This window comes from Acomys minous (genome assembly GCF_964271855.1).
Source record: "Acomys minous genome assembly, chromosome: 15".
NCBI lineage: Eukaryota > Metazoa > Chordata > Mammalia > Rodentia > Muridae > Acomys > Acomys minous.
This window is the reverse complement of record NC_140497.1, coordinates 13,127,424-13,139,223: the sequence shown is the minus strand read 5'-3', so window position 1 is coordinate 13,139,223 and position 11,800 is coordinate 13,127,424. Positions and strand designations below refer to the sequence as shown.

At 45.9% G+C, this 11,800-nt stretch overlaps 2 protein-coding genes across 4 annotated transcripts in view; one reads left to right on the top strand and one right to left on the bottom strand.

Annotated features, from left to right (window-relative positions):
- Positions 1 to 415: 415 nt before the first annotated feature.
- ALG11 (ALG11 alpha-1,2-mannosyltransferase) lies at positions 416 to 7,722 on the bottom strand. The gene is made up of 4 exons (XM_084759307.1): positions 7,641 to 7,722; positions 6,599 to 6,829; positions 2,625 to 3,556; positions 416 to 1,073 (listed from the first exon to the last, which is right to left on the bottom strand). The coding sequence occupies exons 1-4, from the start codon at positions 7,682 to 7,684 to the stop codon at positions 802 to 804; spliced, it is 1,479 nt and encodes a 492-aa protein (XP_084615433.1). The 5' UTR covers positions 7,685 to 7,722; the 3' UTR covers positions 416 to 801.
- Positions 7,723 to 7,952: 230 nt separating this feature from the next.
- Positions 7,953 to 11,800, top strand: part of ATP7B (ATPase copper transporting beta) — a 68,105-nt gene continuing 64,257 nt past the window's right edge. The window contains exon 1 of one of the 3 annotated variants that reach the window (XM_084759281.1): positions 7,953 to 8,420. In XM_084759281.1, coding sequence (XP_084615407.1) covers positions 8,337 to 8,420 — 84 coding nt within the window. In that variant the 5' untranslated portion in view covers positions 7,953 to 8,336. Of the gene's footprint in view, positions 8,421 to 11,318; positions 11,337 to 11,800 lie in introns of those variants that run through there. The other 2 variants (XM_084759279.1, XM_084759280.1) reach the window with 2 other exon arrangements.

The window sequence follows — 11,800 nt, the reverse complement described above, 5'->3', positions numbered from 1 at the left end:
GACTTGGTGGTGCATTCCCACAATCCAGTGGAGGCAGAAGCATTCAAGGATTAAAACAAGGAAAAGTTAAAAAAAATTTAAAAGATACATAAGTATATAAAATTTTGATTTGTAATTTTTTTTTCTTTGAGATATGTACTGTTCAGATTTTTGAGATCAAAAACTAATGTAAATTCTGTACATTAAGCTACATGAAGCTGGGTGGTGGTGGCGCATGCCTTTAATCCCAGCACTTGGGAGGCAGAGGCAGGCGGATCTCTGTGAGTTTGAAGCTAGCCTGGTCTACAGAGTAAGTTCTAGGACAGCCAAGGCTACACAAAGAAACCCTGTCTTGAAAAAAACAAACAAACAAACAAAAGTACGAGATTATAGATAATTTTGATTTTTGTTAAATACTTCCTTGTCTATATACATATTACTGAGAATATTATTCAAGTTGCCTTTATTACTATAAAGAATGAATTTTAAAAATATTTATGGGCTGGACAAATGGCTCAGTGGTTAAGAGCACTGTCCTGAGTTCAATCCTAGGAACCACATGATGGCCCACAACCATCTATAATGTGATCTGATGCCCTCTTCTGGCTTGCAGGTGTACATGCAGATAGGGTACTCATACATAAAGATAAATAAAAAGAAAATATGTACATCTGAAGGTGTTTCCAAACGAGGCATTTCCTTTTACTTTCTGGTGCTGGAGATGGAACTCAGGACCTCGCAGACACCACACACATGCTCCGCACTATCTACATCTGCAGCTCCACTGTGGATGAATTATCAAGAATGTGCACAGATTTGGCATTATGTAAGTAACTTCTCCACCGAAGACAGGAATGCTACTTCAAAGTCCTGGTCAGAAAATCTGCTTACAGATGCTCTAGCATTTTTTCTGATTTGAAGTCTCTCTTCTGCAGACAGAGAAAGAATATGAGCCATGGTTTCAGCATAGCCTTCTTCACCCTCAGCCAGAAATCCAGTTATTTGTCCTTCATGAGGAATGACAATGTCAAGCTTTGGGCCTCCTGAATTGTGTGCAAGGATGATTGTGCCAGCTGCCATGCACTCGACAACTCCTGAGGAAGAAACAACAAAAACCACACAGACCTTTTAAGTTTTTGATGACCACATCCCTTCAAAAATTCTGAGACCTAGGAAACATTTGATTAGGTATTTGTGCATCTAGAAGTTTGCTTATTTAACATGATACAGATAAAACAATTTTAAGGTGTGTGTGTGTGTGTATGCGCGCACGCACGCACGCACATGTGAATGTACCTGTGGAAGCCAGAAGTTGACTTCAGTTTGCTCTATTGCTTTCCACTCATCGTAGAGACACTTTCTGATCTGGGGTCTAGACTGGCTGGCCAGTGAGCTAAAGAGCCACTAGACTGGTCACTCTCAACCTGTGGGTTGATCACGATCCCTTTAGGGGTCAAATGACCCTTTCACAGGGGTTGCCTAAGACCATCAGAAAACACATATTTTACACTGTCATTCATAACAGTAGCAAAATAACAGTGATGAAGTAGCAACAAAAATAATTTTATAGTTGGAGGTCACCACAGCATAAGGAAGGTTGAGAACCACTGTATTAGAAAAGTTGTAAGAGGTCTAATAACATCAGCAGACAAAAGTGTGAACAACCTCAGAGAACGTAAGTGTGCCCCTTCTCACAAAGCGTACGGCTGCCTGACTTTGTGTTCAACAGCAAGGTGGAACTGGGTAGGTTTTGGTTATTGCGTGGCAATGATGCACATGAAGGTTTAAGTTACTCTATCCAGCATTTCCTAGTGCACTCCTCTTTCACATCCTTTAATACACAGCGCAGGCAATGGTGCTCTGGAAACTCCGTGCTCAGCTTACCGCAATCTCACCTTGCTTCCTGTTCTCTCGTCCCACTGCTTTCCCTTGGCCACCGATGACCTTCCTTTCCCCAGTGCGTAGCCTGGGTCCCAGCTGCCCTTTCTTGTTGTCACAAAACACCAGTTCTGTGTTCTCAAAGCACACTCCACATCTGTGTTCTGCAGGCCCCTTCCTTCCGCCTGCTCACCTGCTCCCCCTCAGCTCTTTCTTGAGGCTCCTCTTGCTCTCACACTGTCCCCCCAGCGACCTTCACCACATCTGCAGCTGCCTGTGCCACTCTGTATTAGTCAGGGTTCTCCAGAGGAACAGAACTGATAGACTAAGTACATATATTTATTAGAGGGATGTAGAGCCTTAAGTAGAGGCTTCCAGAACAATACCACTTTATGAAAAGAACTGTAGTGGTTTGAAGGAGAATGTTCCCCATAAATCCATATAGTTGGTTATGTGGTTCCCAGTTGGTGGAAGTCTTTGGGAGAGATTAGGGGATGTGGCCTTGGAGGAGGTGTGCCACTGGGTGTGGGCCTGAATGTCTCAAAAGATTCACACCCTTCTCTGTGTGTCTTTCTGCCACCACGCACGCCTTTGTGCTGCTGCTGTGGACGCTAACTCTCCAAACAACGAGTTCCCAGGTTTTCTTCTCTAAGTTGCCTTGGTCATGGTGTTTGTTACAGCAACAGGAAAGTAACTAAGATCAGGACCTCATGCACATCTAGCAGTAGCAAACAGCTTGCTTAAAAAACCCAAAGAACAAAACTCACCAATCCCAAAATGCTCATTCCACATGGTATGCAGACCGATCGTTGCTTCAGACAAGTAATTCTTCAATTCACTGAAGGGAATGTTTATTTTAAAGTCCACATCTCTATGAACTCCCAAGTTCTCAGACAGTCTTCTCAGTTGGTTTACTCTAAACTCATCGTCTTTGTTTCGACACCCTCCAATAAGGACAAGTTTAAGTGAAGGGCGTGACTCAGCCGCCTTCTCTCTCAGCAATTTGGCAAAGGCTTTGATCTGCAAAGCATGATTCTTTTCAGGCCTGAACTGGCCAATGGAAATCAGCAAGTGCTCTGGGGTCACCCTTTTCTCATGTAAGGGGATGTCCAGAAACGTCTGCACATCACAAGGTGGATAAACAATGTTAGTGCAATGCCCAACTTTCCACAGCGAGAGAATATGGTTTAGTGTCCAAGAAGAATTCACCATGACTACATCACTGCAAGAACCAACAAGGCCATAAATAAAAGCAAATAAATGGTAGTAGACGAGCTTTGCTTTGCTGAGAAGAGCATTTCTGCTAATGAAAGCTGCGTTGTTAAATCCAGTGTTTTGATTCTTCACTACCGAGAGCATGTCAGTGCTGATAGTGGGATAGTGAACATAGCTCCCCACTCGGCACCCCCCCACATATCGAAACAGAGGGAGCGTGAAAGCGTACCCCATGGAATCGATGTAGACATCGGGGACGCGCTGCATCAGAGCTTCCCAGCCGAGGAAAATGGATCCAAGGCTTTGGCCTAGCAATGTGAAGTGAGGGTAACGAGAATCTTCCACAAGGTAGCGTTTCCTTAAGAAAATGAACTGCACTGGGCGAACTAACTTGATGTTAAATCTTCTGAAAGCACCTTCTAGTATCTCTTGACCACTGACATTGATGTCACCAGTATACACAACATAAATGGCTTCAGGATACCTGAAATAAAATGTCATTTAGGTTATAATTAAGCCAAAGGTCACAATGTCCTTATAATCATAAGCAAGCTCATATTTATACTAAAAATGTTTTTTACTATTCTTCATTTATTGAATTTAAACTATGCGTCTATCCTTCCTTGAGGGTTTTATTCAATCTTTCAAATGAGACTGTGTGCTATATATGTTTCTAAGATTTACTTATTATGTATATGATGTTCTGCCTGCACATAAGATGGTACCAGATCTCATTGTAGACGGTTGAGGCACCATGTGCTTGTTGGGAATTGAACTCAGGACCTTCGGAAGAGCAGCCAGTGCTCTTAACCTCTGAGTCATCACTCCAGCCCCTCTGTGCTGTATTTTGATTGTCACTTGCAAATTCATCTGTTGAAATCTAATCTCTAGTAGAGTGGCATTAAAAAGAAAGGGACTCATAATGGGAATAATAGGAATTGTGCCTTCTTCATTTTTTTTTCCTGCTGAAGACTGAACCTAGGGCCTTTGCATGTGTAATATACACTTTGCTACACTCTCAGCCCCTTTGTGGTTCCCTGTAAGAGGGCTAGAGGAATCTGCTCACCACACCACAACATGAAGGCGCAGCAAGCAACAGCTATCTACATAGCACAAGTGAGTGACACTAGGAGCAATGCACTTCTCTGTTTTACAAACTATCTAGTCAAGTATTTTCTTATAGGCAGCCAATGAGACTAAGATACCAAATCTTCTAAATATTTGCCATTCCTTCTACATGGGCTCTATGTATGCATGTATGTTTTCCAAGCAGGGTTTCTCTGTGTAGCCTTGGCTGTCCTGGACTCTCTTTGTAGACCAGGCTGGCCTCGAACTCACAGCGATCTGCCTGCCTCTGCCTCCCAAGTGCTGGGATTAAAGGCGTGTGCTACCACGCCCAGCATCACATTCGTTTAAGAAATTAATTCCTAGCAGGGCATGGTGACACGCCTTTAATCCCAGCACTAGGGAGGCAGAAGCAGGAGGATCGCTGTGAGTTCGAGGCCAGCCTGGTCTACAAAGCCAGTCCAGGACAGCCAAGGCTACACAGAGAAACTTTGTCTCAAAAAACCAAAAGAAAAAAGGAAAAGGAAAAAGAAAAAAGGGAATTCATTCCTGGTTCTGGAGCCATGTCTCAGTGGCTAAGAGTACTTCACCACTCTTACAGAAGACCTGGGTTCAATTCCCAGTGCTACACAGTGGCTCATAAGGATGCAATGCCCTCTTCTGGCTTCTGTGGACAGTGTCTGCAAATGGTTCACTTTCATACATGCAGGTACTAACACACATAAAATAAAAATAAGTAAAATCTTAAAAATAATATTTCCCTTAGAGTACAGATATACACATATTATTCTCTTTTTTGATAACCTCAATTTTCAGACAGATTTCCTCTGCTACTTAACTAATTCTAATGTAACAAATTCTCTTCAACACATTGTAAGTAACATATATACATAGCTATATCTTGATTGCTAGTATGATATTGAAATGACACACTTGGGCCAAGGAGATGGCTCAGTGAATAAAGCACATGTCACACAAGTGTGAGGACCAGTGATTGCACCCATGAGCTCTCATAAAAGTGATAGGCACGGTGACTGCAGAGACAAGTGGCTCTCTGGGCAAGCTGCCTAGCTAGACTGGCAGGGATCTGATGCCAGGTTCAGCTAGAGACCAATCCTGCCTCAGTAAAAAGTGGAAAGCAACTGAGGAAGACATCGGGCATCAACTTGGGACCTCTACATGCATCCACACACATGCACACATGAATGCTCCCTCAAACTATATACTATATACTAAGGAAAAAGTTATGGCATTTAGATAACTTGGGGTTGCTTTTCTAGGGGAACCTTGGAATATTTTCTTATGTGGATAGGTTTCATACAAACCCCAGAGATTTATATATTTGTATACACTTAGAAAACTACTTTCGAGCCAGGCATGGTGGTGCACGCCTTTAATCCCAGCACTCAGGAGGCAGAGGCAGGTGGATCTCTGTGAGTTCGAGGCCAGCCTGGTCTACATAGTGAGTCCAGGACAGCCAAGGCTACACAGAGAAACCCTGCCTCAAAACTTCACAAAGAACAAAACAAAACAAAAACCAAAACTATTTTCAGCTGGGCATAGTGGTGCACACTTTTAATCCTATCACTAGAGAGGCAGAGGCTGGCAGATCTCTGTGGATTTGAGGCCAGCCTGGTCTAGTGAGTTCCAGGACTGTCAGAGCTATGTAGTGAGTCCCTGTCTCAATAGAACCAAAATTAATTATTTTTCACAATGTTACTGCCCCTGCCCCGCCCTCCCCCACCTGTGTGTTTAACCTGCACTTAGATCATCGGTCATGTCACCCCATAGCTTACCATCTTCCGCATCCCAACACATCGCTTCTCCCTGGCAAATCTTTTTCCTATCTTCATGTGTAGGCATTCAGTTAGGGCTGTCTATGTGAGCACAGGTGGAGTTATTTACTTAAACAAGGGCAGCCTACTAGTGGCTACAGCACAAAGGACCTTGACACCCCCACCCAAGCAAGTATTAACTGTCCTTAGCTTTTCATGAAAGCTAAATACATCTCTATAGATGTTTGACAGAATGCTGGAGGGTCTAGTCTCATATAGGTTTTCTTCATGGAGCTTAGTGGGATGTTTTGGTTTTTTGAGATAAGTTTCTCTGTAGCCTTGGCTATCCTGTAACTCTCTTTGTAGACCAGGTTGGCCTTGAACTCACATAGATCCACCTGCCTCTGCCTTCTAGCCACAGCTTAGTGTTTTAAACTGAGAGGTAAGAGCGTATTTTTAAAGCTAGCTTCCCCCCCTTGCCCCACCCCCACCCCCCGCTTTTGAGGACTGATTCTCATGTTGCCAAGGCTGGCTTACAACTCCTGGGCTAAAATAATCCTCCCATTGTAGCCTGTAGAGAAAACGGGGTGGCAGCTGGGCAACACTGCTGAACCTAAAACTCAGCACAATCTCAGGAGGCAAGCAGCAATGCAGCAGATTAAACGCTGAGAAAGATGCATACCTACTTTATCTGCAGGGCTCTCAAAGCACACCATAGAACTCTCTCTCCTCCACCGCCCGCATTGCAGTAGGGATGGAAAAAGGCAACCACCATTTGATCTTTTCCATTTTTGCTTGTTGACATTGACTTTTTCTTTCTCTGTAGATGTCGCCTGATTATCCAAAGGCCAATGACCAAACATACACACAAAACTCCACATATAATTAGTGCAGGAAAGAATAGTGAATAAAAAAATCTGAAATAAACAAATGTTAAAAATCAACCCGTTGTCAACTTAATAAGCAAGCTACAAACTGAGTAAGCTACACATCTAGTGGTGGTGATTGAATTCAGGGCCTCATACATGCTAGGCAAACACTTTATTCCTAGATTTACCCATATTTAAACGGAATGCTTTATCACCATTATAATGTGCACAGTACAGAACTGGCAGCATTCCAGTTAGCAGGAAAAAAGCAAAACAACAAAAACAAGAATGTGCCAGAACAAACTGGTCTACCCATATTTTTAACAATCACCACAGAACTTTAAGTTGAAAGTACAGAAATGAAGGTGTAATACAACTTTGGCAAGAATGCTCGTAACCACTGCTCTGAATTTTCTACCTAAAGTACACAGGTTTAAAAGAACTTAGGTAAGCCTTCCTAAGTTAGGAACATCTTTTGAAATATAGAACCATTACAACAGTAGTAATCACCAGGTGGTTAGCATTCCTCTTTATTTCTATTTACTACCTACTTTTCACACAAGAAACGATATGTATCTTAAAACAAAACCAATACATTTGTAATTTAAACACCAACCAGGAAAAAGAAATAAATCAACAGATGGTCAAGAACCAGAGAATTAACCAACTGGCTTATGAAGCAGAAAAGCAGCTGTAAGCGGTAAGGAAACGGCTGCTCAGCCAGTAGTGAGGCATACGAAACGACCGCGGTAAACCGAGGCACGACAAAGAAAACTCTTCCGCTGACTTTATCTGTGCTGCCCCAACTAGTCATCCAAGGAGGGCACGGACTCCTGAGCTCAGGCCACCAGCTCCTCACCTCAGCAGCGCGTATAAAATCGAGCTCCCTCTGTCCGCCGCCATCTTACTCCCTCCCTCCCTCCCTCCCTCGCCGTCCGGAAGCGCTTAGGCTGTTCTATTGGTTCCTGACGAAGCGTGTGCCGCTAGCCACGCCCCTCCTGCCAACGCGCCTTCCTGCGGATTGCCAAATAGCCGCTTCCTGAAGGCGGGGCGCACATGGGCCCGTCCCACTTGGGCTGCACCACTGTGGCCGTGGGCGGGGGGGGCGTGGCCTGTGATGGACAGCCGCCTTCCCCAGCCTCCCCCAACCCCCCCTTCTGGCCCTCCCCTCCCGGGTCCCGAAGCCCCCTTGCTGGCTCCACGCCACGCCCCCACCGCGGAGCAGGCAACCGTTTGGGACCCAATGGGAGATCCCGGCGGGTGGCGAGCTGATCCTCAGATACCGAGTCCGCTCATTCAGAGGTGGCGGCCGCAGGAGCGAGGCGAGGGGTGGAGAGGGGTCTCTGAGGGAGCCGGTGCCCCGCGGCTGTGGTCCTCGCTGCACCCCATCCCCAGCGCACCGCCGACTTCGCTGCAGCAAGTCCGCTGCTCCCGGGGCTGGGCGATCAGAGCTGTGTGTTTCCCGGGAACCACAGATGCTCGTCTTCGCGCCTCCTCTCCCTGGCTTGTAAAGTCGCTTTTCCCTCCCCCGACCGGGTGACCTTTGGGCTCGGGGATGGATCCCAGGAAGAAGTTGGCGTTTGTGGGGACGGTGCCTGAACAGGAGCGACAGGTCCCAGCCAGAGAGGCCAGTCAGAAAGTAAGTTTCCTTCCTTGGACCGCGGGGTTTAGCACCTGCCTTGAAGCGCTTTCCTCCAGTATTCGTGACTGAGGACACGTACCCGATAGAACCCAGCTCAAGAGAGTGGATTGGGGAGGAAAGCCCTCTAGATCAAGTGTGCCACTGATCCTCTGGTGTTCGTTCAATCGTTTCTAGCTCAGCACTTTTCGGTTCATATTTAAGGGCTCTGAGCGGGTGGTTTCTGTGTAAAAACTAGTTCAAAAAGTAGTTACCCGGGAGTGGATTAGTCGCTTGGCTAATGCCTGGCTCCTCGTACAGTTTTCATTTAAGTCCTACAGCTTAGAAGCATTCACTTTAATAATACAAATAGTTAATTAATGCAGTCTCTTAAAGATGCAAACAGCACAGAAATATTTAACGCGGAAAGCAGGTCTGTTTTGCAGTTCTTTTCTTCAATCAGCAAATACTTACTGAAACTTGTAGGTTTTGGGCATATGAAGAATACTTGAAGACTTCCATGTTTGTGTGTTGTTTTAAAATATATTTATCTTTGGTGGCCCATGCCTGTAATCCCAGCACACGGGGAAGCAGAGGGCCTGCGGATCTCTGAGTTTGAAGCCAGCATGGTCTACAAAGACAACCAAGGCTCTGTTTTGGAGATTGTTTCGCAGAGTGTCGTAGGTGTCCCAATGGTTGGTTGATGATTCCCTTGTGGGTGGTCATGATGGTTGCTTCCTTTCCCTATTTCAAAGTCGACATGATCTTTGAACTTGAATTGTGTGTGCTGTGGCGATCAAGGACATCTTTCCCACCATGTGCGTCCTGGGAATGGAGCTCAGCTCATCTGCCTTAAAGGCAGGTGTCTTTACCCACGAGTCATCTTGCTTTAACTTGTACTTGAATTTAAAAAACAAAATCCAAAACAAAACAGAAGCAGCCAGGCTTGGTGGCACATGCCTGACATCCCAGCACTCAGGGAGGCAGAGGCAGGTGGATCGCTGTGAGTTCGAGGCCAGCCTGGTCTACAAAGTGAGTCTAGGACAGCCAAGGCTGCACAGAGAAACCCTGCCTGGGGGTGGGTGGGGGGCTTATTTATTTATTTTATGTAAGTATGGTGGAGTGGGTCGAGGCGTGAGAGGTAAGAGGATGGTAACTTTCAGGAGTTGGCTTCCGCTCTTTCCATCAAACTTAGGTCATCAGGCTTCTTGATGGTGCCTCCCCCCACCAAGCCACGCAGCTGGGACTAGACTTGACCTTTAATACGTACACTGGAGTATTTCTTTAGATTGCTGGTCTGGAAAGCAGCTTGCTTCTTGTGTATGGGTCTCTGAAGTTAAGCCAGCTTTTTTACTGAGTGTCCCATGTCAGTGAAATTCACTTAGACTCTGGTGTGTCTGGTGTGTAGAGATGAAAGAAGAGTGTGTTAGCGGATGGAGAGAGAGAGGCTGGTGAGTAGGTGTGAGGACAGCACACACTGGGTCTGGGTGGTCAGGGCAGAGGAGGAGACGTGTCTCCACGAGAGAGTGAGTGAAGTCCTTATCTAACCAGATCAAATTCAAGACCTGCCCTTGTCCTTGAAACAGTTGGTTAACTGCTCCAGCCCAGGTTGACCTCACCCTCTTCTGAGTTTCACTGATAAATGGCTTTAACCAAAGTCGCCGAGCTTACTGTGTGCTGTGCTGTTTTATTTTATGTTCCTGTATGTTCGCTCAGTCAATCCTCACAACCCATGCCCCTTGCTGTCTTTATTCTGTTCGATGGGCTTGAGCCCATGAATGCTTTGATACTGATTTTTGTTTTGAATTTTGTGCTGAGGACCATCGTAGGGCCTGTAGCACCCTACCAGTCGCTGTATCCCCAGGCCCGGGCCCGATACTAGCTTTAATCATTCTGTTACCTTGTTGTTGTTCAGCGAGTACTTCTTTGAGTATTGTTTCAGAAATGCTAAGGTCTGAGGACTCAGCTATGACTTAAGACCTTTTCTTTAGGGAAATTACATTCTTTTAGACTGGAGCAGGAGGGCTATTGTAAACAACAGGTGGAAGGGGGGCACAGAGGCCCTGAGAGAACCAGGAATGTTAATCACACAGGGGTGTCTCCTTAGTGGAGGAGATAAAATCAAATTCCTGCATTCCACCCAGAAAGCTGAGAGTAGGTTTTGTTAACCTGGTGACCTATCTGCTATCTGTGGAGGCGGACCTCACCCACCTTAGCTGCAGAGGCGGACCTCACCCAAATTCCCCAGAATGGTTATTCCAAACTCTTTCCTCTCTAGACCATCACCCAACCTTAGGGGAGATGTCATTGTACTTTATGGCGAGCTGACCTCTGTGTTATCTCAGTCAGAGAGCACAGGAGAGCCTAAGCCTCTTAGCTGTAGAGTCTATGTAGTCACACCTTAAGCTGTACTGTGCACCTGGATTGAAGCTACTGTTGCCTGAAAACTTTTCCCAAATTGTGTTTTCTTTTCTTTTTTCTTTTTCAAAAGGGTTTATTTACTTATTTTATATACATGAGTGCTCTGAATGCATGTACACCTGTGTGCCAGAAGAGGGCATCAGATCCCAGTATAGATGGTTGTGAGCCATCTTGTGGTTGCTGGGGCTTGAACTCAGGGCCTCTGGAAGAGCAGACTTTGCTCTTAACCACTGAGCCATCCTCTAGCCTTCCCGCCCCTTTACCCTCCCCACCCCATTGTGTTTTCAACACACTGGCAATGAGCCACCTGCCATTAGACTCCCTGAAGTCTGGTCCAGGTTGACCGGGTCTTCATTCTCATCTCTTTCCGGTTTCGCTTCCCTCCCTGGACCCCTCAGGCAGGGGCGTCGGGGAGGATAAGGACAAAGAAGGTTAGTAGATGATCAGACAAGACTTCCGGGGAAATAGAGATCCAAGTGATGCAGATTTCCAGGAAGAGTCCCGAGATGAAGGCAGGTAGTGTCCAAGGCCTTAGGCACGAGTGTGGTAATAGGAAATACATATTTGATTTTTGTCCTGGGTTCCTGACCAGAGCCAAAGCCTTGGGGTTTCTTGAGAGTGAGAGGAGCCTGTCTTACTGTTCACAGTTAAAGCCTTTCAGAGTCACGGAAGTCTGTTGAGAGGCAGATCTTGATGTACGTGCTTTGGTTTTGTTTTGTTTGTGTTTTTTGTTTTTCTGAGACAGGGTTTCTCTATGTTATCTTAGCCACCCTGGACCTGCTTTGTAGACCAGGCTGGCCTCAAATTCAACAGCAGTCCTCCTGCCTCTGCCTCCCGAGTGCTGGGATTAAAGGCATGGGCCACCACACCCGGCTTTGGGATTGGGTCTGGGCACCACAGAAACCGGTCATGTGGCTCAGGTGTTAGATCTTTCGGCCCATCCCCCAGCTTCCGAGGAGGTGAAGGGACTCAGGGTTAGT

Coding starts and splice junctions, on each gene's coding strand:
- ALG11 (XM_084759307.1), bottom strand. CDS start 7,684: ATGGCGGCGGACAGAGGGAGCTCGATTTTATACGCGCTGCTGAG. Junction 6,830..7,640: donor ATTTTATACGCGCTGCTGAG/GTGAGGAGCTGG, acceptor TGTTTATTTCAG/ATTTTTTTATTCACTATTCT. Junction 1,074..2,624: donor GAATGAGCATTTTGGGATTG/GTGAGTTTTGTT, acceptor TTTCTTCCTCAG/GAGTTGTCGAGTGCATGGCA.